This window comes from Syngnathus scovelli, chromosome 9 (assembly GCF_024217435.2).
Source record: "Syngnathus scovelli strain Florida chromosome 9, RoL_Ssco_1.2, whole genome shotgun sequence".
Taxonomy (NCBI): Eukaryota; Metazoa; Chordata; class Actinopteri; order Syngnathiformes; family Syngnathidae; genus Syngnathus; species Syngnathus scovelli.
In genome coordinates this window covers 386,883-409,561 of record NC_090855.1, presented here as the reverse complement: position 1 = coordinate 409,561, position 22,679 = coordinate 386,883, and the positions used below count along the sequence as shown (strand labels likewise).

The following is a 22,679-nucleotide window of genomic DNA, read 5'->3' as shown; positions in this document are numbered from 1 at the left end:
TGGAGCGTCCCTTTTCCCAATCGATGTGTTCTGCGTTCGTTTGGTAATCCTCGATTGAGGATCGACGACTGCTCGCGTCTGCTGGAGCGTCCCTTTTCCCAATCGATGTGTTCTGGGTTCGTTTCGTAATCCTCGATCGAGGATCGACGACTGCTCGCGTCTAACCAATATGGCGGAACACATCTAGCGGTCGAGTGTTCTCTTCTCCTATTTGCCCTATCTCCTTCGCTTCGGGCACATTTGTGAATTAAAACCAACAACATGTTGTCGAATATAGCTCTAAGGACCGCTCTGAGGTGTTCGGTGGGCGTTTTGAGGGAAAGTGCCCCACCGGCGTTGCTCTCGGGGCACAAAGTCAGCAGCGGTAAGAAGACAACAGAAATGGAGGGTGGACTTATATATGTATATACATATATATATATATATGTGTGTGTGTGTGTGTGTGTATGTTGTGTGCTACTCAAGTCCAAGAAACGTCTCTCTCGAACAATAAGGTTAATGCAGCATTCACAAGTAGCATTGTTAGCTTATAGCAAAATGCGACGAAATGCGCATGCGTGGACGACACAGTCGCTGGACAATTCATTAGGTACACTTACACATTGTAATACAAGGATGCGTTCTCTGTAATTATTTGTCATCGTAAGGTAACATTTGAATAGTTCACGTGAGACGGTTAATTGACATTGTTGTAACTGACATTGTTCATTTACAAGATTGTTTCAGACTTCAGTAATCAATGTTTCTTGTTTGTCTTCAGCGTCAGGAAGCTTTGCCTTTGCAGCACCAGCCCGACGTTATGCTCGCACTGCAAAGACAAAGGTGCAAGGTACGTCATTGTAAATGACATGGCTAGGGCTCGGCTTCAAGGCTCACGTTGCGCCGTCTGCTATCCTCTGCCTTCCAGGTCCCGAGAGCCAGCTCGGCGACCTCTCTCCGGCTATGCTGAAGTTGGATTACGCCGCCGTACCCCTGGCTCAAACGTAAACACTCGCACACAAGTAGTCACGTTCCCGATGCGGGTGTGTTGTGTAGCTATGACGTCGACTGCTCTCACACAAGTGCGTGTTTGCCAATGCAGGACGGACGATGTTGTCAAAAGACTTCTTTCGTTGGAGTTGGCGAGTCATGTGAGTTATTTGAATAACTCGTAACAGCTACATTGATTGATTGATTGATTGATTGATTGATTGATTGATTGATTGATTGTGTCCAGAGTGAAAAGCTGGCGCTGAAAAAAGAGCAGCTGATTGCCAAGGTGCAACGGGACGAGAGCGACCGCAACTCGGTGGAAGTTCAAGGTGAGCTTGTCTTTGCCGCCACACGCACGCACACTGCACACTTAAACGGTTGAGTGTGTGCGCTAAATGACGCTTCGTGGGTGTGTGTGCGTGTGCTTGTTGCAGTGGCCATTTTGACGGCGAGAATCCGCAACTTGCAGGAGCACTTGCTCAAACATCACAAGGTGAATTCATGACGTGATAAGAAATTTGTGTCAACGTGTTTCCTTCCTGTCGTTTCTCTCACACAAACCACACACACGCGCACACACGCACACACAGGTACTACAGGATATCCTGTGTCACTCATGCCACGCACAAGATGGTTGTGGTCGGAAAATGTCCACAATTTCAACACAGTCATATTGCCTTAGTGTTCACGTTTGTTTGTTTTATTTGTTTTATCCACACGAGCCGTCATCGTCTGTTTTATAGGACAAGGCCAACAAGAGACGCATGCTCATGGCCATCGACAAGAGGAAGAAGTTGCTGAAGAACCTGCGGCTGGAGCGCTACGACGCCTTTGAGAATGTGTGCGAGCAGCTGGGCATCACCTACACCTTCCCGCCTGAGTACTACAGGAGGGCCACTCGACGCTGGCTGGCCAAAAAAGCCTTCTGCATCAAGGTAGCAAACACGAGGCGTCGCCCCCTGTTGGTCAACACTCATGGATGCCATCTTTTCTTTCATCAAAATGTGGCAAAACACTGATCCATTATTCTGGACAGAATATTCCATTTCATCCATCAGTTTTTTCTTTTTGCAGAAAATACAGAAATAAATATGATCAACAAAATGAACAGACACAAATCAACTTTTACTAAGCATTTCCTATGAAAAACAAAGATTTTTGTAATATAAAAGAAACTGCGTAAATGCCGAGGGGCCGAAACACGAGTATGCTGGTGGTCCACTTTATGTCATATTAATGTTTTAATTCGTATTTGCAGTGGAAAGAGTGGGAACTGCAAGCCTGCTTTCAGTTTTGTCTGACACGCACGCATATGCTCGCCCCCCCACAGGTCTTCCAGGAGGTGCAGAAGCAGAAAGCCGAGCAGAAGCTGAAACTGAAGCAAAGCGCGGAAACGGCTGAGACGCAAACTGCCAGTCAGTAGATGCCTTTTCATGTTAGAACACTTGGGTGTCCAAACTACAGCCTTGGGACCCATTTACAGCCCGCTGTTCATTTTGATGCATCCCGCGGCAAAGTCACAGGTGAAAAAAAAATCCACTGTCACAACTTTTTTCATTTTTTTTCAAACTTGATAAGTGGGACTGCACTCCAGAAACACAACCATGGGCATGCAAGCCGTTGAAAAATCAAGTTTCCATAAAATATCCCTCTCAGTGGACTATGTGAATGATGCAAAAGAGGAAAACAAAAAAAGCTGCGCCGTTTCATCCGAGAATCACCGCAAAGATCTTGTCATCCTTTTCAGCCGTTTAAGTTTCACCAATAAAGGTTTCTCAACCTGAACGTCAAACTTCCTGTGTGGTCTCAAGCTCTGCAGTTTGCTCGCTCGCTCGCTCGCTCGGGGCCAGTACGCCAGTGCGCACTCACGCATTCCTTCTGGTAAGTCACATTCTGTTTTTCATCACTGCAAAATCTGAAACGACGGTCTGTTTCAATTGAACGAGAAAATATGCGTGCAATTCATCCATGTCGCAAGCTCGTTTTGCATACTCGACATAATCATGCATTTTTCTCTCGAGTCGTTTTTTCTCGCCAACAGACTTACTTTCGTTTCTAGACCTAGAGTCAATTGGATAGTTTTTCCTTATATGTAGTATTTCGGAAGAAATGTTTCACTCCACAGAATAAATGAAAAAAATCCACGGAAGAAATCGCAATAAAAACAAATATACAAGATGTCTATTTGAAATAAAAATGTTCATTATTCTAAATGTACCGATGAATTAGATTGAAGGTGAGAAAATTCATTTCATCTATTGTTTTATTTTGAAAGGTTTTGTGACTGTATTCAAAGATGTTCTGTATTATGAAAAAATGTGTGTTATTTTATTGTTTGTATGTTCACAAATGCAGTGTAAGTGGGAAAATCAACATTTATTTTTCTTAATTGTTTGTATTTTGATCATTATTAGGGGGGGAATTTAAATGGATCAATTTAGCGTTTACAATATTTCAATAATTCATTTACTACATTTGAATAATTCATCATTTTGTGTTCATGTAGCTATAGAAATATTGAAATGGATTTTGTTTTACTTTATTTTGTACAATTTTAAGAGAGCACCCCCCCACACAAAGACACGCGTGCCTGCAAATACAATGCGAAGCAGGGTAGCTCAAAGTGAATGCTCATCTGCTGACTGCCCAAATAACACCAGGCTTCATTTTATAGGCTTATTACTCACCCTGTAAAGTGGAAAAAAAAAACGAGCAGAGCACAACAACAATGTGGCAGGATTCAGATTCAGGTCATTGTTCTCTCCTGCAAAGAAAAAAATGTCGTGGTAGTAAATACGTCCTTGTTTCTTGTCATGATAATAAATAGCTATACTGTCCATGCATCAGAACCTGCGGCCCACATGTCCAACCCAGTGGTAACCAGTCAACCGGGCGCCGGCGGCTATGGCACCAACGTCCAAGTGGGGCAGTGGAGCACGGGCCTCTGCTCTTGCTGCAGCGATTTATTGATTTGTGAGTAGAACTATTGTATACTACGTTGGAAAAGGAATTCAATCATCACAAATGTTATTCCGTCTTTCCTCCACCAGGTGCTTTCGGCTGCTTCTGCCCATCCATCCTGGCCTGCTACACTGCGGACAAGTACGGCGAAAACTGCTGCTTGGGCTTCGTGCCGGGCGGCTTGACGGCTATGAGGACTCACATGAGGCTCACGTACGGCATCCAGGTATGTGGAAGTGCAGAGAAGAAGTGCTTTGATTTCATTAACTGCTTGCGCAAGGGAGGAAATGTTGCTCAGTGGGGTGCCAATTGACAAATGTCTTAACACTTAAGTAATATGTGCAAGTTGCAAGGAAGTCTTAAAGTTGAAAATGCTCCCACTAGTCTAAAGATGGTATGGGAAGAGGTGCAATTCATGATTATTTTCACTCCTTGAGTATCATTTAATGAAATGGGAGAACTTATGAGGAGCACCAGTGAGGGAATTTTTGAATGGAAATGGATGGAGTAAAGTCTTGGCCTGCTTTGGTTTGATATGGAAAAAAAAAAGAGCTCTGGCAGGCAGAAAGCAGCATTGGGTCTCTAGCTGTTACGTTGTAAGTCACGTTTCCATAATGTGCGCCCTTTCATTTATTCGCAGGGGACGGTTTGCAACGACGCACTCATGTCGTGTTTCTGCGGCCTCTGTGAGTTGTGCAGAATGGCCAGAGAGATCCGCATCCGGAATGGAGAAACTGTGCCCTAATGGCAACGGTAGCGCAAAGGAACGCCTGTGCCCCAAAGAAGAGATACAATAAAGATTTTTTTTTTCAAACAAATCATCGTGTAGGTTCCTGACCCCAAAAGATTTGTTTATTTCATTCAAATGACACATGCAGAGAATTCTGCAGCTGACCAAAGAGGAATGTAAATGAAATGCATTTGCACTGAAATTCAACAATGCACATTGGGATCATAATAAAGAGGGTTTTGTGAACTTGAAATTCACATATGAAAAAAAAAAAAAAGTGTGGTGTGTTGATTTGCACAACCAATACATACATAACTACATGATTATGAAACGTAATACGGTTAAAAAAAAAGCATCCAAAACCTTTTTTCCGGAAAAAAGAGAAATACTTGTCTTGATTTAAAACCGTTTCATTAACTTTGTGATATAAATGATTTAGAAACTAATAAAGCGTTCTCATCCTTTTCCGGAATGTCGCTCAACTTCCTGTTTTGATGACGTTGATTGCTGTGATTGGCTACTCCCTCCGTGGCCTGGCAACGGCGGAGGAGGCATTAGCAACCGATTCCTCGCCACTAGCGAGTAGCGAGTAGCGAGCTTGCCTCGACTGCGTTTTCGAACAGGCTGTTTGTTGTTCAGCTTCTTTTTTTGTTCTCCCCCAGATTCCTTCCGACATGTCGTCGAGGACACTCCCGCTGCTCTTCATCAATCTCGGTGGAGAAATGCTTTATATTCTGGACCAGCGGCTACGAGCTCAAAATATCCCCGCCGACAAAGCTAAGAAAGGTGCTTCGGTTTTTGGCCGCCCGACTACAAACAACCGCTTCAACACGTCTCAAAGTTTTATCATTCATCTTCCGTATTGTCTTTCTTTTCATCCTCGACTAGTCATGAATGACATCATCACCACCATGTTTAACAAGAAGTTTCTGGAGGAGCTTTTCAAGCCCCAGGAGCTGTATTCCAAGGAGGCGCTGCGCACCGTCTTTGACAGACTGGCCCACGCCTCCATCATGAGGCTCAATCAAGCAAGCATGGACAAGGTTAGCGGGAGCATAGTTGAGCTCGGACTGCGTCGCGTGTAAGATGGTCGAAAGCTACCGCAGCAAACGCTCAATGGCATTTTTCAACCGTGACCAAATGTGCAATGTTGATCACATCTGGATTCAGCCCGGTTTTGCATTATTACAGCTGTACGACTTGATGACCATGGCCTTCAAGTACCAGGTTCTCCTCTGTCCTCGGCCGCGGGACATCCTCCTGGTCACCTTCAACCACATGGACGCCATCAGGGAATTTGTCAAGGACACGCCTTGCATTTTGGCTCAGGTGGACGAGACGTATCAGCAACTGATGGAGGTGCGGCGACACTTTGTAACACCGTGGCCATTAGGTGGCAAGTGACGGCATCTCTTTCGTTTAGATGTACACTCTGTTACCCAGTGGCGAATTCCAGCTCGTTAGACAAACTCTTCTCATCTTCTTTCAGGACATGCACATAAGGGTAAGTCGGTTCCTAACAATTGCCTGTCAATGCCACAGGATGGCAGAATCACTGACTTGTCTCCTTGATGCAAACGCGTTTGTATCATATCGTTTGCTTTGCTACCTTGTCCGCCAGGTATCTATTTTCCTCAAGGACAAAGTTCAGAACTCCAACGGCCGATTTGTGCTCCCCATCAGCGGTCCGGTGCCTCACGGGACACAAATTCCAGGCTCGATAAGGTGACATGTGTCGGCTTTTAGATGAATGTTGTGATTCTCCCCTCGTGCTGCAACGTCAAGCTTAAGTCGGCGGCCCGCGTGGAGCTAATTGCATTAGCCCTCTTTCTGGCCTTTGAATTCTAACTTTAGACAACTTGTGCTGTGCTGTGATGTGCTGTGCTGTGCTGTGTTGCTCAAGGCTTATGCACATGGAAGTCGAAACAAAATGAAGACCTTTCCAGACCTAGTTGCAGTCGAATAGTTGTCACTGTCTAACCCAAAGCATGGGGGGGAAGTCGAATAATTCAGGATTTTTTCCATGTACCTGTTAACATACGAGTGTGCATATTCTAGGATGTATAGCTGCACTGGCGAGGAGACGGGCAGGCTGCAGTTCAAAAATGGAGGAAACTACACGGCTGCACTCTGCGAAGGATCCTTTGAGCTGTTTGGCGACAGGGTCACCAAACTGGGCACAAACATGTGAGACTTTTGCAACCAAAAACAAGTTGAAAGGATTTACACGACCAGTATGTTGTTACGGTGTTCCACCAATTTTGTATTTTCCTCTCCGGGTGTGGCCCTCACAGGTACAGCGTTTGCCGTCCAGTGGAAACTCACATCGCGGGAACCTCCAAGCACTCAGCTCAGCACACCAAGGTAAAAATAAAAAAAACAATATTGGTACCGAGCAAGGTTATTATATTGAATCCAACCTAACTAAATGAATCTATAGCATCTGTTTTGTTTACCAAATAAATAAATACGAAAAACTCAAATCGAAACAACATTCAAACCAAATCCTTTGCGGAAAAAAACATGAACTATTTTGTTGCCGCCAGGTCAACCTGGCTCCCAACCCGCTAGCTAAAGAAGAGCTCAACCTCTTAGCCAAACTGATGGGAGGCTTGGAAGGCCACAAGGCCGGCAATGCCGAGAGCGATTTCCGGGTTAACCTGTTCGCAACCGACGAGGAGGAAGAGTAAGTACCTGAATCTGACGATGACGTTGCAATCAAAACAAACATTTTTTTGGGTGTTGCCACAGAGAGGCGTTAATATCCAGACCGGATGAGCTGTCGTATGGATTCATCAACATCCAAGCTACAAAGGTATTGCTTTTCTCTTTTGTCACTCACCAGGCCGTCCCCTTTATTGACATATTCATATTAACGTATTCAAATGGCGACCTCAAGTGGACATAAATCGCACCCGCACCTCACACAGACACGGTAGGGTTTGAAAACAGTAACAAGCATTTTCCCGGCCGGGCAGGACCAAACAGCCAACGCCGAGCTGGCCAAGATCATGGGTGAGTTCAGCGGGTCTCGGGAGTCACCTGAGCGATCCCCGAGTGACTGCGGCAAAGGAGACGACCTCCTGGCCATGATGGATGGTCTGTGACGCCGTTGGGTTAGGATGGAGCGGCGAAAGGGATGCACAGGCAACCTTCTGGTTCTTCTCCTCCCTGTGTCGGTCGGGATTGTGCTACATTCGGGCTGAATGGCCCACAGCCAATTTGGACACCACCAAAACGTTGTAAACTACGCCATGCGGGTCATATCCGAATCGGTGGCTAATTCAGGCACCGACATTTTTTAAAAAGGACCTTTTATCGGATCGTTTTCATATAATACGGCTCCGTCATCCCAAGTGCTCTTTTCGAACCCAATTGTAATCCAATTTTGATGCTGCGACATTACGATACGCGCTCAGGAGGGAAAGTACTATGTCATTTGACATGAAACTTGTTGCAATGTCAAAACGTGTAAATATGTTTCCGTAATAGTTGTATTTATGTACGGTTTTCTCTGACTAGATGTGCATATTTCTGCAATATAGCAGTTCCAAAAATAAAATGACCTTTTACAGATGTGGTTTGATTTGTGTGTGTGTGTATGTATGTGATGAGCCAGTAGAGAGCGCTGTTGTAAATGTTTACATTTAGTTTAGGAGCAGCAGCGTCCTTGAAAAGGCTTTTCATATCATTTTCTAATCCACAGAAATGTATTCTACCATTTAGTCACAATATTTTCAGGCTCATACCTCAATTTCACCCGCGTGAAATAGTTGCAATGAGGTTATCAGCATGCAAAAGAAACTACGAAGCCATGCATGCATTTCCGGGGCAAGTCTAGACAGTTACCGGATCGAATCTTGGACGCCCAGCTCATTCTTGTGACCATTGCAAAGAAGAAGGAAAATGAAAAACAAAACTACTCAACCTGTAGCACTGGTGTCAAACTCAAAAGCCCATGGGCCTGATCCAGCCTGCAAAAGTCTGAAAGTAATATGTTTCTTTGTTCTGCTATGATAGTACATGTAATATGACTCATGAATTAATAATGCACATCCTTAATGTGGCTTAGGGCCAATGCATTGCTGAGTCACAGGGGTTTAAATAAAGCCTCTGCCATTTAGGCTGCTCTTTTCTTGTGGTATGTGGTTGGAATTGAGACGTGATACGCCATTTTTATAAACGCCTATTAGAAACTATCATTCAAAACGGAGTCATTGAGTAACTAACAGTGACCTTTTTTTTTTTTTTTTACAGAAGTGACGTCTAATAGCTGTATAGCTCAGCTCCTTTTTTGTATAGACGTACGTATATTAAATACAGGTATATTATTATCTATATAGGTAATATACCTGTATTTAATATAGTGATTATACTGTATAGGTAATGAGTATATGACAATAAAATATTGCGAAACGGTTTGATGTATTTTAAGATATTTGATTCAATCATTTGCCAGTAGTCCAAATGATGAAGCCATCATCTCCTGCTGTGTTGCCCAGTTTGCAATGCTTTTACACGATGATGTAATCGCATCCTGTTCCATGACGCAAATTGAACAAAATGTCATTATCGGACAGCAGCTCGCCCGTGATTGGTCGAGCCCGGCTGTCAATCTTGCAAAGAGCCCGTGCGTCACTTCCGTTGTCAGGTGGCGCTGTCGCTGTGGAAAGATGCGATCAGCGGCGAGCGAGCAGGCTTTTCTTCCCTAATCGCTGCATTTTCGGCGACAGCCACCCGACCCGCGGCGGTCCGTCCGTCTGGAGCCGTCGACAAGCACACAACCCACCCTGCGCGAGAAATGTCGACGTTGTGAGGGCGGAGGACGACGCCAGACTTTTTTTTTTTTTTTGACCGACCCGGCGGTTTCGGCTCGAGGTGAGCTAGCCACTTAGCCTCGTGCTAACCAGCTGTAATGTTTGTTACTTTGTTGAAATGGCCTCTGCTCCCAACGTGACGCTGGTCAATAGAAGCTTTTAGCAAGCCCGCCGAATGGAATCAACGTGCTCAATTCGTCACTGTATTACACCAACTAAGTAGTTTGCACGGAAAACTTGGTGGTGGCGGTGGTGGTGGTGGTGGTGGTGGAGCAGCGTGCCTCCTTTGTGTTTTTGCATGCCTCTGTTGCTGGCGGCTCCAACCTAAGGAATTCTTCACTTTTGTTCCGAGCGAATTTCAGTAGAATATACAATAGGCTTTTTATTGATGATTCTCTCGAGCTCCACCTGAGGTTGTAAACAGCTCGCGGAGGGATTTGAGTGGCCAGTAAAACGACTCGATATCGATTGTTGCGGGTTAAAGATTCCCGGGGCACTTTGTTAGGTACAGCTACATGATCATCTGAAATCCATAAATCAATACAGCTCATAAAACATGCCCTTGTTATGATTCTGTTGCGCAAGTGTGAGGAGTCAAGGCACAAACAGTGCAACAGGGGCTTGTTGAGAAGCCCAAAAACACTTGACAGTGTTATGAAAGCAAATGAGAGGAACTCGCAATCCATCCAAGTGATTCATTGCTCAAGTCCTCGGTGAAAACGAATGCTCATGCACTGTAACTTTTGGATTTTTTAAATGAGTACATGAAGGGCAAATACAGCCCAAAATGTGAAACTAAAAGTGAACCTGATACATTTTTTTGTGAAACAATGTGAACTTAGGTTCCTTCATTGCAAAACCGTATCTGGTGTCTTCAAGTTGGAGGTGGAGTGCTTGTAGCTTGAAACGGGATTGTTTTAGGTAGGCACAGATGACGACAGGTGACAGAACTGTCATTTTTCATCATCTGTCCGCCCATTTTCCGTACCGCTTCTCACTTGGGCTGCAGGTAACCTGCCGCCACTCTGCTGGACGAGCAACAATTTGCTACGGAGAAGCTAAGCGACGATACAACCGTTGACTTTAGGCTGAATGAAGTGCACAAACTGTTTTGGAAGTGCAGCAACTTGGGTTGGTGCAGGTGTCCCTAATATTGTGGCTGAAGTGTCTGTGGATTCGTCTTTGCAAAGAAGCAGCCAGGCTAAATTTAACCGGCGGTAAGGTGACGCCGTACAAATGCACCGGGAAATGTGAGCCTCCACGTGCCATTGTTATTCCAAGACCCTTCCTTAGAATGGCCATTCAGTCAGGAGAAGCCTCGGAGTTGGACTTCCAGCGACCTCAAAAGGTGCCAAACTGCTGAATCAGCAGTTTTGCCACTCATTTTGTGTCTGACTGACAGAAAATACAGGACGGGAGAAGGCCAATGGCCATTGGGTGGGAAAAATGTGCGGCTTTTTGACCGCCAATCAAAGGACGTTGGCAATGTGGTGTCACGTCTGCGCAGTTTGCCCTTCATTTTGTTTTGGGCTCCAACAAGTGTGTGCTTTTTTGTTTTGTTTTTTGGCAACGTGGCCAGATCTCGTTAGAAACCTTGTGTGTTTGATTCAATTCTATTTTCGGGTGCCTCTCTCTCGCTCCTGCGCTACCTCTTGTGTCTGCCGCAATGTGATCCCCGAGACTTGTTGAGAAAAGAGATGGCCGCATGCCGTCATGGCGCTGATGTCATCTAGGTCGTGGTGCATTTTGGCGGCGGCGGCGGCGGCTCTGACCTTTGCTTCAACTGTGTCAGAATGAAATAAAACGCTAGCTCCATGTGCTGCCTTGAGGAGCTTGTTGTTGTGCTAAATAGCGAGCAAGCTAGCGCTTTCCAGTCAATCATTTACATTGCCCCGAGGTGCATGGATGATTGGAAGGAATTGCTCAAATGTTGTTGTTTCGTGAGCTCTTGCCTGTTGGCGTGTCGCACTGACAGGAGATAGACCAAACGAATAGACTTTGCACCGTCTACCAAAATCAATTAGTGTGCTGTGGTTATATGATTTCCTGTCTTTTTGTTGGTTTTTTTTGCTGCTCCTGCTGCTGCTGGCTCGAGTCAGCGTGATGGTCTCTTCGTCAGCGTGACTTAGTGTCACGGGCGCTTTGCGCCGTCGAAGCTGTCTGTCACAAAGCCTGGCCTCATCAGACTCGCCGGCCGATGACTAGCGGCGATGGGGACAGATGGACGAGAGAGACACCACGATGACACAATCTGCTGTCTGGGATCACAAAAAAAAAAAAAAAGCCTCACGGAAGTGAGAATTGGCAGCGGCCGCCAACCGTCCGTCCCTGCCTGTGGTCTGGGCCCAAAGTGCCAACTGGCGGATGGATGGATGGATGGATGGATGGATGGATGGATGGATGGATGGATGGATGGATGGATGGATGGATGGATGGATGGATGGATGGATGGATGGATGGATGGATGGATGGATGGATGGATGGATGGATGGATGGATGGATGGATGGATGGATGGATGGATGGATGGATGGATGGATGGATGGATGGATGGATGGATGGATGGATGGATGGATGGATGGATGATCCATCCGTTGGATGCACGCGAGAATCTTGCCTGCTTTAGTTACTGTGTCTCACTTGTGGCGCACACAAAGCTCGTGATGCTGTCCAATCTGCTTTTTATTACAATCTTTGAATTCTGCCCGTGTGAGTCACCCTTCCTTCAGAGCTTCAGTGTGCACCCAATGGCTGCAATCGGTAGAAAACAACAAATGGGATGGACGGCGTATAAACAGACTCGCTCGTCTGCTCTTGTCAGCAGGTACAAAGCGGAAACTTAATTAGCCAGCATTTTCCAGTCCGCGTTCTATTCATAGGTATAAGGATTAAAATGGGACGCAAATAGAAACTGCTAATTTGAACACCTTCCTCCAATTGTGACGTCAAGTCGGCTTTATTAGCCCTGCAATTAGGATTTTTTTGAATCGCAGAAAAGTGTGACGTGGCCGCCGCATATTGGTGACGCTCGCGTCATTAATTACATTCAATTTCATTTCAAATAGACTTGGAAGCAGACCAAATAGGAAAAAAAATTCTGATGTCAGGTGTAACTCCAAGCTTGGACTTTCCAGCCAAATTCCCTGTTTCTTTTTGGACCCGCAAACAAAAAAAAAAAAAAGCCAAGCTGACCATTTGAGTTTTGTTTCAGGGTTTTTTTGTATGAAAATTGAACTGCTTGTACAAGATCAAGTGTTTCCCAAATTTGGATGAGGCAAACGGTGTAGAACGAGATCAGTAGTTTCACACGGACCGAAATTGGTCGAATGAGGAAGTTACATTTTCTCAGTCATGCCCTCCCTCCCCCAATCCAATTTCCCACACACTTACACAAATATGCCCTTTGTCACGCTTGAAACCCTCCAGAGCTGGTTTGACATGCGCGTCACACGCTGGGAGGGGAGGGGAGGGGAGCGTTTGTTTGGTCCTCTTTGGTGTCATCACCTGAGCATTTCAAGGCAGATCTCCACCCGACGGCACTGGAAGTCGAAAGCGGTGAGTCATCCCTCCCCGACTTACTTCCCTGTTACGGGAAGCCGGCGTGGCTCCAAACAAAGCATACCTCTCCACCCGCCGCCCGCCGCAGCTCGTTTTTTGCGTCACGTCATTGTCGTCGCGGGCTTTTCCGCTTTAGTCCAGCGCCCGCTCGGCTGCCCGCCCGTCACCCCGGGGACGATAAGACGGCAGATTTTGGGATGGAACGCGCAGATTAAGAGCGGAAGGATCGGGGAAGCTTGAAAGAGAAAATGCTGGTCGTTCATGTAAATTGGGAGATTGTTTGACGGCTAGGGGTCCGGGCCGAGGCGTCGTCCTCCGCACGGGCGGCCCTTCGGTGAGTGGAGCTGTAACGCTGTGGGGTTTGTAAACGTGTGGGAGGGCCATTTTGAAATAAGCCGGCGGGAGCTGCGCTGTCTGTCACCTCCTTTCACTCGTCTTCACGCACTGGATCCACCAAGCGCTCTCGGTATTGTCTCATCCTCGCGGAAGCCGCTGCAATGTTATTTCTTATTTATAGCTGCGTGGTGTGCCATCATTCAGTTTGTGATTTCATTTTTTTTTTTTTTTTCCCCCCCCTCCCTCCCTGCAGAGCTCCAGTATGTCCAAGCGGCGTGCGTTGGAGAGAGGGGCCGGAGAGACGTCGAGTAAGGCCGGCAAGCTGCAGTGTCCCGTGTACAGTTCGGGCAGCAACGCCAAGCGAGCTGGGCCTTTCATCCTTGGTAAGGAAGGCACCCTGCAAAACTCCAACGCACATACAAAAAAAGACCTGTCCATTTCCCAGAGAGGATGTGTGTGTGTGTGTGTGTGTGGGGGTGTTAAATTGATAAAGCAAGCCTCCGGTTGAACTTGAGCTTGGCTCGCCAGTGGGTTGTTTTTAGGACAGAGTGCTAGGACGCTGTGTGTGCGCATGCGTGCGTGCGTGCTTGTGTGTATCAAAGAGTCACATGGCGTCTGTGTATACGCACGCCTGAGACGAGTATGCAAAGAATTTTGCTGATCACCATGACACAGGTCGGCGCTGACACAAAGATGTATGTACTTCTCACCCCCCCCCCCCCCCCCTCCCCCTTTTGTTTTTACTCTCTGAGCCATCTGCAAAGCGGCAAAATAAACAAGACGCCCGGCTTTTTTTTTTCTTTTTCAAACGAGCACACATGCCAGTATGTTGCCGGCCTTTTGGTCATGCAGCTGTTGTGTTTGTTTTTTTGCAGGGCCTCGTCTGGGCAACTCACCAGTACCCAGCATAGTGCAGTGTCTGGCCAGGAAAGACGGCAGCGACGATTTCTACCAGCTCAAAGTGCGTGCGTGCGTGCGTGCGAACTTTTCACCTTCCGTTTTGTTGCCGTTCGCTTTACGGCCTGGCACGGACAAACCGCTCTGTGTTTATTGGGGGGTTGCGGATATTGTTACAACCTTTTTTTTAATTTGACTAAACTCAGGCAGCCCCGTTGCCTCGGCGATCAGCTTCGGGCGACTGTCTGGCTTCTCGGATCAAGTTGGCGTCCTGTCGACATTTAAACGTTTCTTCAAGTGGCAGTAAACTGTCAAAGCTGCCCCCGCAGTCTGACCCCGACGTCTCCTCTCTGTTGTTTTTTTTTTGGCCAGATCCTGACGCTGGAGGAGCGAGCGGACTCTGCCGGCGAGACGCAGGAGGAGAGGCAGGGCAAGATGTTGCTGCACACCGAGTATTCCCTCCTGTCCCTGCTGCACAACCAAGACGGTGTGGTCCACCATCACGGCCTCTTCCAGGTAGCATCCAGCTTCAGCCAGCGCAAAGTGTTTTTCCTCAATGAGCTTCTGCCGTCATTCACTCCTCGCAGCCTCATCCATTCACACTATTGCCCCCCCCTAACTTTGTTATTGTTCCATCTTCCCGTCTCCTCACACCCTGCGCTCTGATTCATTTACGTCTGCCGTATTGATGGGATTACGCCGGGAGATCAAGACCATAGAAGCTCTCAGAAGTGCCGGCCGGAGCGGAGCAAAAAATAAATACAAATAAATAAATAAATAAAAGGCATAGAGAAATCAATGAAAGCTCTGCTTTTAGAGAGCCTGCTAAGGGGAAGTTGAAAGGTGACACCCGAGTCTGGGTCCCGCTGTTGCAGGACCGGGCCTACGAAATGGTGGAGGACCCGGAGGCCAACAAGCCGCGCAAGATGAAGAAGCGCATCTGCCTGGTGCTGGACTGCCTGTGCGCGCACGACTTCAGCGACAAGACGGCCGACCTCATCAACCTGCAGCACTACGTCATCAAGGAGAAGCGGCTGGGCGAGCGCGAGGCCATCATCATCTTCTACGACGTGGTGCGCGTGGTGGAGGCCCTGCACAAGGTGGGCGGCCGGTTTGCTTCTATTGTCCCGTGGGAAATGTTCCATTTGTACTGACGGACGGGACTGCGTGTTTTTCCTGTCTGCAGAAGAACATCGTGCACCGAGACCTCAAGCTGGGAAACATGGTGCTGAACAAACGGTAAGGGCCAATCTGATTGGCTGCCTCCCATGTCACTAACCAGGCCAGACCACAGTTTAATAAAGCCATACACACACACTCAAAGTCACCGGTGCGGAACTTCCTGCATGATCTTTTATTTTTGAGTTGTCCGCTCACCCCGTTGACCCCAGCGGCGGCAGTGATGTTCAAGTGCAATGGAACACTTTGTCCCCCGCTGGAGACAAAGGAGAGGCCCGCCATAAGGGCCCATAGCTCACAGCTGACTCACACACACACACAGTCGTCATTTATTTAGCCTCCTCCCGCTGGCCCGCTTTTCCGGCTTCCATTGTCCATGCAATTTGTCTCTTTTGGTCATATCCTTTTTCACTTTTCCCGTCAAGTCCTCAATGCTGCGCGGCGGCGGCGTGATGCCCGAGGACAAAAGAGCAAAGGACGCATTTATGCCGAGGACGTCGTCCAAACGCGGGGGCAAGGGAGAAAGAAACTCAGACCGAAACTGAAATTGGCCGGAACAAATGCCTGCGTGTGCGGTGTGAAAGCGAGAAAGACGAAGGGGAAGCTGATGACCTTTTTTTTTTTTTTTTTTTTTGGAAGCGCGTGTCTGGAGAAAGGTTTCACATATGTGGCGTGGGTGCGCGCTGTGCATTTTCTGCACGTTGTTTAGTGTTCTAAATCCAAATCAGCTCATCGCCCGCAGGCTCGCTAAGCAACAATCATCCTCAGACGCCAGTTGACTCATCTGTTTGTTTGAGCCTTTTCTGGTTTTGCTTCTTTTTTCTTCTCTCTCTTTTCCTTATCAAGCAGATTCATCATTCATTTGGACCTCCAATAGCCTGAAACAATGCCTTCGCTTGAAATGCATTTTCTTGCTGATTCAGCCAGTGATCAATTACAATACAATCAATCAACGTTATTCTAAAATACAGTTTTGCTGGAAACCGAAACAGCTTTCCCTGTAAAAGACGCCAGATACTTGGCGGTGGAGTGAATCATCACTCTATGAGTCATTCGTTTCGATCACAGCGCACAAAGACATCAAGAACAGGTTTTATTCTCCGGCGCTGTGAATTTATAGGTGTGTGTGTGTGTGTGTGTGTGTGTTGTTGCAGGACGCACCGAATCACCATCACCAACTTCTGCTTAGGAAAACACCTGGTGAGCGAGGACGACCTGCTCAAAGATCAGCGAGGGAGCCCCGCCTACATCAGCCCCGATGTGCTAAGCGGTGAGCGTCGCCCGCGCAAGCCACATTTTGACATGTCCGTTGCGTAACGCCTGTCGGCCCAGCCGGTTAGAGCGGGCTGCTTTTGCAACGCGGGACTAAAGAAAGCACCCATTGATCATGGCTGCGTGGCGTGGCGTGGCGTGGCGTGGCGTGCCTGGGGGAAGCGCCTTTATCGTTTGTGACACGGCTTCTTTTCAAGCAAAAGAAGAAGCTGGCGCGCAATTGCCCGGCTTTACGACACGAGAAGTCAATGTTGACGGTTTGTGTGCGAACAAAGTGCGATAACGTGACTGGCGCGCAATTAAAAGCAAGCGTGAGTGACTCACTCACTCACTCAGCCATGACTCACTGGAGGGAAACTTCTCCCATGTACTCGCTACTACTGTGTGTGTGTGTGTGTGAGTGTTTGTGTGTGTCTCTTTGTCTTGGTGTGTGTGCTTAACATTGCCCGCATATGGCGTGACAGCCCCCCCCCCATCCTCCTCACTAGTGTCAGCTGATCGGACAACTTCACCTGAATGTGGAAAGTGTAAATGCACAGCGACCCGACTTGTTTGCCTTTACTCATCCCGTTAATCATTGCCCGCCGCCATGACGGGAACTCGCTTATCACCCAGAGTCAGCGAGGGTCAAAGTTGACTTTGTGCTTGGGCCTCATGAGCATGTTGGCGGGATGTTAGCTTTTAGAATTGAACCCCCCACCCCCCTACAAGTATTTGGCATCCCGGTGGGCGATATTTATTGGAACACCTCCCGCGTGCGCTTTTGCAGGTCGCCCGTACCGCGGTAAGCCCAGCGACATGTGGGCTCTGGGCGTGGTCCTGTTCACCATGCTGTACGGCCAGTTCCCCTTCTACGACAGCATACCTCAAGAGCTCTTCCGCAAGATCAAGGCCGCCGAGTACTCCATCCCAGAGTGAGTCACTCGAATGGCTTCCTGAACGTTTTGATTCACCACGGCGCACCTAACGTAAATGCGCCGCCCCGCAGAGATGGCCGCGTGTCCGACAACACGGTTTGTCTGATCCGGAAGCTGCTGGTGCTCGACCCTCAGCAGAGGTTGACGGCCGGCGAGGTGTTGGAGTCCCTGGGTGACATCATCGCCTCTTGGTAAGCGCCGCGGGGCGGTACCACGAAAGGGGCCTCGGATCGAATTTCCCGACGCTAACCGAGGACTCGTCGTCGTTCCGTCGCAGGCAGTCGGTTTCGGCGTTGAGCGGCCCGCTGCAGGTGGTTCCGGATATCGACGATCAACTCAACCACCCGGAGCATCTGCAAGAGGTAAAACGGGTTCTTGGCTCCAGCTTAACACGACAAGAACCAAAGTCCCAAGGCGGTGTTTTTGTGGCGGTGGCAGGCCAAAGTGACGGAGGAATCGTCGCAGTACGAGTTTGAGCACTACATGCGCCAGCAGCTGCTGCTGGCCGAGGAGAAGAACACCTTCCACGAGGCCAAGGGCTTCCTCAAGCGTCACTTCAACAGCCTGCCGCCCGTGCGGCGGCTGGGCCACGACGCCCAGCCCGTCAGCCCGCTGGACGCCGCCATCTTGGCGCTGCGCTTCCTCCGCAAGTAGAAAGCCGGCCGGGTCAAACAGAACGGGGCGGAACTGCCAAAGATAGGCCCACCTTTGGGTTACCGCGCAAGCCTCCAGCACGACATTGTCAGCGGTGCCGGCCGCGGGAGCGCCATCATGTAGCAGCCCCTCCCGTCACGCCTCCCTCCCTCCCTCCCTCCCTTCCTTCCTTCCTTCTACTGTCGGCCCCGTTTTGGAAAACCTTCAAATCAATCTACCTCTCCGTCTCTTCTTCTTCTGTGTTGTTCTACAATCCCACCGACGACGTTCACCATTTGCCCGTCGCGCTCGCTCCGGGGAGAGAAAGGACAAACCGGCTCACTCGAGTGGTTTTCTGCCAGGGGAGGGGAGGGGATGGAATGGAATAAGCTTCTTTTTTTTTTTTTTTTTCTTTGACTCATTCTGACCTTGGAGTAGCATTTCTATTATTCTATTGAAGACGGACTACACGGAAACACGCTTTGGTACCGGTCGTCTCGTCCCTGCGGAGATCTCTTTCCTAGCGTCAGGCAGCTAGCGTGCGGAGGACCTGGAAGTCGCCACGCCAAGACCCCCGATGAGGCCCAAATGTTGGCTGCCGCCGCCGCCGCCGCCGCCGCCTCCTCCTCGGTGCCACAGCCAAAAAAACTTGAGAAACGCCACGGAACTGGTACCCAGCACCTCATTGGGAATTGAAAAGGCTTCCAGGCCGTGTGATGAGCGACGGATGAAAAGTGTGTTTTTGTTTCCGGTATGAATGTGAATGACACTTTGACATGTTTGCATAGCCATGAGCGTGCGCCGCCGAGATGGCCGGCCATCTTTTAAGCTATCCTCCGCTCTGGCGACGCTTTTCCACGCCGCCGTAGCGGCTGGAGTACAAGAAGGCACGGACCTGAGAGCAAAAACGGACTTTTGCTCGTACCCGGCCGGCGCTATTGGCGAGTAGAGCCGAGCGCCGGCCGGGTAGCGTGCGGTGGAAAAGCCTCCAAATTGTTTTTCTTATCTGGCACACTGTGAAAGGCAGACCAACACCCTTGCTTGTGTATTAGCGGCCCCCTCGTCGACACGCGTGTATGATTCCACTTTGTAGGTGCTTGGTGATCCATACTGTAATATTTCTTTTTGCTTGTTATTTCCCCCCACTGTTGCCTTGGAATGCGGTGACGATTTACACCATCCTTTTTTTTTTTGTTGAACTTTTCCGTGAAGCTATGCCTAGCGGCGACTGTTAAGCGACGTTGCCGCGGGCTCAATCCCACTTTGTATTATTTATGTTTGCATCCCAACCTCATTCACTTGCAATTTCAAGGTGGATATTTATTTATTGTTCTCTCCCAAATCTGCATCAATGGTGAAAGGTAGCTCCAAGCTAACAAAAGTACATCTGCATTTCTTGCCATATTGACACCATTTAAGCTACTCTGACTTACACTAATGATTAGAATGGATTTTGACTCTTTCTTTCTTTCTTTCTTTCTTTCTTTCTTTCTTTCTTTCTTCCTTCTCTCGAATGATCCCCATTTGGACGATGAGTGTGAATTCCATCTCGGTATTGTCGTAGTAACCGAAATACTGATGTGAAGTGAAAACGGCCCACGAGATGGTAATTAGCGCTAGTGTACTTTACTAAATGTAAATGTTTTTGCTCCGCCCCCCCCCCCCCCCCCCCCCCCCCCCCCCCTGCTCTTTGGAGTTTGTTTTTGGCTTGCAGTTGTGTTGCCACTGTGGTTTGAAACGCATGAAAGTAACGCAATGTGGAAGTGAAATGTTGCATGATGTTGCTGCCACACTTCTCTGCCCAGTGGATTGACTATACTTGGTTCAATCCTCTCATTTCTTTTGCAAAAATTCTAGAAATCTCCAGACACGCCTTTTCTAAAAAAGTATTTCAGACATTTTCACTATTTTTATTGGACAATTTCGTTTTGTAGCAAAATCCTCAGCTTCATCCATCCCACTGATTTTTTTTTTTTAAATATATAAAAAATATATATTTATTCTCCACCCTGCAAATGATTTTCCTTCCTGATTTTGTAGTAATATTTGAATCTTCCCCCATTATTTGGGACTAGTAGCAAAACTGCATTAATGAATTCCCACAAAGCCAACTGTGTCCTCCTCCCACCCAAAAACATTTCACCCTTTTTCGTAGCATGTTTTTTTTTCAATATTTGTTTTCTTTCTTTTTTTTTTGGGGGGCAAACTACCCCCACCGGCTTTGAAGTACTGTAGTTGGGTTTAGTTCAGACATATTGCTGACGTGTTTCAAGCGCTCATTTGACAAGGCAGATGTGTTTTGGTGGTTGTCTCGTAAACTGCTCGCTCATCTTTGGGGGCATCTCGAGACACAATGACATTATTGTACAGTTGGGAAATCATCTTTGTATAAAATAAACAAACATATTTTTCTACTTCATCAGAAACTCCATGCATGTCAGCAATAAACTTTGATATGGAAAAAAAGGAGGCTTGTGTTGTTTGGTGATTGCAAGTCTTACTTTTGGCCAGCAGGTGGCGGAATTTCTCAAATTATCCTTTCATTTGATTTTTTTTCCATATTTTGTTAACTTTTTAGTCAGTATATATTGTATTTATTATGACATTAAATTAAATAGTGCAGCTTCATGGGACTGGAAAGGTCAAAATCATGGAAGTGCTTAAATGTGATGTCATTTAGTGATTGAGTTGAATTTCTTAATAAGTTGTTATTGTATTTTATATTGATTTGAACCATTTAGCGCCTAACGATATGTACACGGACGGAGATGAGGCCCGAGCAGCTGAGCCTAGAAAAGAACCTCGGCTCCAAGTACGTCACGCATCTGCAATGTTGTTGCCTCATTCCCCTGGAGAGCTTTTTTTGTTGAAGTTGTGCATTCTGGTGACAGACATCCATCTGGATGACAAATTAAATCAATTAAATATCCAAGCAGACCCAAAAAAGGAAGTTCATAGTTATAGTTCCTATATTACAGTACCATCCGTCCGTCCGTCCGTCCGTCCATCCATCCTTTTTTTGTTGACTTTCTCCTTATTTGGGTCAGCGACTCAGTTTTGGCTGCAGTCTCCCATCTGACGTTGGGACAGTCGCCAGTGAAACACAAGGTCATGTCCTTTCAATTTATTTCGAATGAATTTCCTGTGTGACCACGGGAAAAAGAAAATACAGTTTGAGCGAAATATGAATTATAGCTGCCTTAAAAATGAGGTAGACAGCATTGGGAGTTGCAGTAAACTACAAATTGACGGCATGTAATATCCATTAGAATTCACTCCAAAATGTCGGGGGGGGGGGGGAGAACATATTTTTGCAGCTGATATGCTGAATATGAATTATAGTCGCCTGGCTCCTCAAAGATGAGAATCGCAGCATTGTGACAATACTGGCAACATCTCCGCTGAAATGCACTTACAGTCCATCTACAAGGAGCTAAGCAGATAAACAGCTGTTACGATAATAATCATAATAATTCGGGACTCCTTTTTCATTTTGGCCACACTCATTTTTTCATTTTGCCTGCTGTTATTGCCGATGACAAAGAAAGTGGATGTGAAAAGCACCTCGAGGCATTTTAGTATAAAAGTTGACCAACAGACTCTCGGCTTTTGTTGACGTTGCAGTTTTTGCATGAAGTCTTGGGGAAAAAAAAAAATCATGTAAAAACTTTATGAGAATAGTTTCGGATGGATATTTCATTTTTTGGTGTGTGTTGGGGACCTTTGGACTTTGTTGGTTTTATGGAACCCAGGCGGTCTGGAGGGAATGACTACCTTTTTTGTCCCTTCTTCCCTCACTATCTGTCAATCAGTCTGAAAATGAGTGAAAAAAAATCCATCCCGCTTACCTTGAACATCTGCTTCCACGTCCAGGAGGGCGACCCCGTCAAATTTGTCAATGGGAGCTCTTGTTGGGCATGCCAGGTGAACAAGGAGACCTGTGTGTGTGTGTGTGTGTGTGTGTGTGTGTGTGTGTGTGTGTGTGTGTGTGTGTGTGTGTGTGTGTGTGTGTGTGTGTGTGTGTGTGTGTGTGTGTGTGTGTGTGTGTGTGTGTGTGTGTGTGTGTGTGTGTGTGCAAGCAGCCGGTTCCGATGTGCAGAACTGGACTGACGGTTGGCAGGCGTACTGTGGGAGATGACAGCTCTGCTGATGTTTTTCTTCATTCAGTCAGTCAGTCTGCCTGCCTGCCTGCCTGCCGTCCCTTGAAACAGAGCAGCTGCATGTGGATGTGTTTTCTCCCCAAATGGGAATTTGATTTCCTGTTCTTTGATTGCAAATATTCCGAACATTCCACGTTATTAGAGAGCCTGAATGCACTTCACTTGAAATTCTATTGACGGCACAGTTTATGCTTGACGATGATGGTTAATGTGCAGCATTTAAATTTGGCTTTTAGTTAGTCGGGTGTC

At 47.3% G+C, this 22,679-nt stretch overlaps 4 protein-coding genes and 1 long non-coding RNA gene across 11 annotated transcripts; 4 read left to right on the top strand and 1 right to left on the bottom strand.

Moving 5' to 3' along the window:
- The first annotated feature begins 121 nt into the window (after positions 1-121).
- On the top strand, positions 122-2,764 carry mrps15 (mitochondrial ribosomal protein S15). Its single transcript, XM_049730021.1, has 8 exons — positions 122-364; positions 761-829; positions 908-983; positions 1,082-1,130; positions 1,217-1,301; positions 1,407-1,465; positions 1,716-1,907; positions 2,303-2,764. Exons 1-8 carry the CDS (start codon positions 262-264, stop codon positions 2,393-2,395), a joined length of 726 nt encoding a protein of 241 aa, XP_049585978.1. The 5' UTR covers positions 122-261; the 3' UTR covers positions 2,396-2,764.
- LOC125975001 (cornifelin) lies at positions 2,719-4,751 on the top strand. 3 transcript variants are annotated; one of them, XM_049730027.2, is made up of 5 exons: positions 2,767-2,853; positions 3,647-3,722; positions 3,820-3,945; positions 4,023-4,159; positions 4,574-4,751. In XM_049730027.2, the coding sequence occupies exons 2-5, from the start codon at positions 3,701-3,703 to the stop codon at positions 4,676-4,678; spliced, it is 390 nt and encodes a 129-aa protein (XP_049585984.1). In that variant the 5' UTR covers positions 2,767-2,853; positions 3,647-3,700; the 3' UTR covers positions 4,679-4,751. The 3 variants fall into 3 exon arrangements, with proteins under 3 accessions (XP_049585985.1, XP_049585986.1, XP_049585984.1); XM_049730028.1 differs by lacking the exon at positions 3,647-3,722 and having other exon boundaries at positions 2,719-2,853; XM_049730029.2 differs by lacking the exon at positions 3,647-3,722 and having other exon boundaries at positions 2,732-2,853; positions 3,800-3,945.
- Positions 4,752-5,213: 462 nt separating this feature from the next.
- Positions 5,214-8,239, top strand: oscp1b (organic solute carrier partner 1b). 2 transcript variants are annotated; one of them, XM_049730009.2, is made up of 10 exons: positions 5,215-5,449; positions 5,552-5,706; positions 5,855-6,022; positions 6,087-6,167; positions 6,285-6,388; positions 6,722-6,850; positions 6,958-7,027; positions 7,210-7,349; positions 7,415-7,478; positions 7,642-8,239. In XM_049730009.2, exons 1-10 carry the CDS (start codon positions 5,338-5,340, stop codon positions 7,768-7,770), a joined length of 1,152 nt encoding a protein of 383 aa, XP_049585966.1. In that variant the 5' UTR covers positions 5,215-5,337; the 3' UTR covers positions 7,771-8,239. The 2 variants fall into 2 exon arrangements, with proteins under 2 accessions (XP_049585965.1, XP_049585966.1); XM_049730008.2 differs by having other exon boundaries at positions 5,214-5,706.
- Positions 8,240-9,308: 1,069 nt separating this feature from the next.
- Positions 9,309-20,737, top strand: stk40 (serine/threonine kinase 40). Of its 4 annotated transcripts, none has more exons than XM_049730004.2 (11): positions 9,309-9,541; positions 13,626-13,755; positions 14,248-14,333; positions 14,642-14,785; positions 15,145-15,369; positions 15,456-15,508; positions 16,603-16,718; positions 17,490-17,634; positions 17,709-17,828; positions 17,915-17,999; positions 18,076-20,737. In XM_049730004.2, the coding sequence occupies exons 2-11, from the start codon at positions 13,635-13,637 to the stop codon at positions 18,289-18,291; spliced, it is 1,311 nt and encodes a 436-aa protein (XP_049585961.1). In that variant the 5' UTR covers positions 9,309-9,541; positions 13,626-13,634; the 3' UTR covers positions 18,292-20,737. The 4 variants fall into 4 exon arrangements, with proteins under 4 accessions (XP_049585961.1, XP_049585959.1, XP_049585960.1 ...); XM_049730002.2 differs by lacking the exon at positions 9,309-9,541 and adding an exon at positions 12,017-13,033; XM_049730003.2 differs by lacking the exon at positions 9,309-9,541 and adding an exon at positions 13,065-13,370.
- Positions 19,930-22,420, bottom strand: LOC125975006 (uncharacterized). Its single transcript, XR_007483813.2, has 2 exons — positions 22,119-22,420; positions 19,930-21,412 (listed from the first exon to the last, which is right to left on the bottom strand). It is a non-coding gene; the product is annotated as an uncharacterized lncRNA (long non-coding RNA).
- Between the last annotated feature and the right edge of the window lie 259 nt (positions 22,421-22,679).

What these genes read in the sequence shown, in the direction of transcription:
- stk40 (XM_049730002.2), top strand. Translation starts at nt 12,830, where the DNA reads ATGCCCTCCCTCCCCCAATCCAATTTCCCACACACTTACACAAATATG. An exon ending in ACGATTTCTACCAGCTCAAA is followed by an intron (nt 14,334 to 14,641) that starts GTGCGTGCGTGC and finishes TTTTTTGGCCAG; the next exon opens with ATCCTGACGCTGGAGGAGCG. An exon ending in ACCCGGAGCATCTGCAAGAG is followed by an intron (nt 18,000 to 18,075) that starts GTAAAACGGGTT and finishes TGGCGGTGGCAG; the next exon opens with GCCAAAGTGACGGAGGAATC.
- oscp1b (XM_049730008.2), top strand. Translation starts at nt 5,338, where the DNA reads ATGTCGTCGAGGACACTCCCGCTGCTCTTCATCAATCTCGGTGGAGAA. An exon ending in TTCAGGACATGCACATAAGG is followed by an intron (nt 6,168 to 6,284) that starts GTAAGTCGGTTC and finishes CTTGTCCGCCAG; the next exon opens with GTATCTATTTTCCTCAAGGA. An exon ending in ACCAAACTGGGCACAAACAT is followed by an intron (nt 6,851 to 6,957) that starts GTGAGACTTTTG and finishes TGGCCCTCACAG; the next exon opens with GTACAGCGTTTGCCGTCCAG.
- LOC125975001 (XM_049730027.2), top strand. Translation starts at nt 3,701, where the DNA reads ATGTGGCAGGATTCAGATTCAG. An exon ending in GTGGCAGGATTCAGATTCAG is followed by an intron (nt 3,723 to 3,819) that starts GTCATTGTTCTC and finishes TCCATGCATCAG; the next exon opens with AACCTGCGGCCCACATGTCC. An exon ending in GGCTCACGTACGGCATCCAG is followed by an intron (nt 4,160 to 4,573) that starts GTATGTGGAAGT and finishes ATTTATTCGCAG; the next exon opens with GGGACGGTTTGCAACGACGC.
- mrps15 (XM_049730021.1), top strand. Translation starts at nt 262, where the DNA reads ATGTTGTCGAATATAGCTCTAAGGACCGCTCTGAGGTGTTCGGTGGGC. An exon ending in CAACTCGGTGGAAGTTCAAG is followed by an intron (nt 1,302 to 1,406) that starts GTGAGCTTGTCT and finishes TGCTTGTTGCAG; the next exon opens with TGGCCATTTTGACGGCGAGA. An exon ending in ACTTGCTCAAACATCACAAG is followed by an intron (nt 1,466 to 1,715) that starts GTGAATTCATGA and finishes TCTGTTTTATAG; the next exon opens with GACAAGGCCAACAAGAGACG.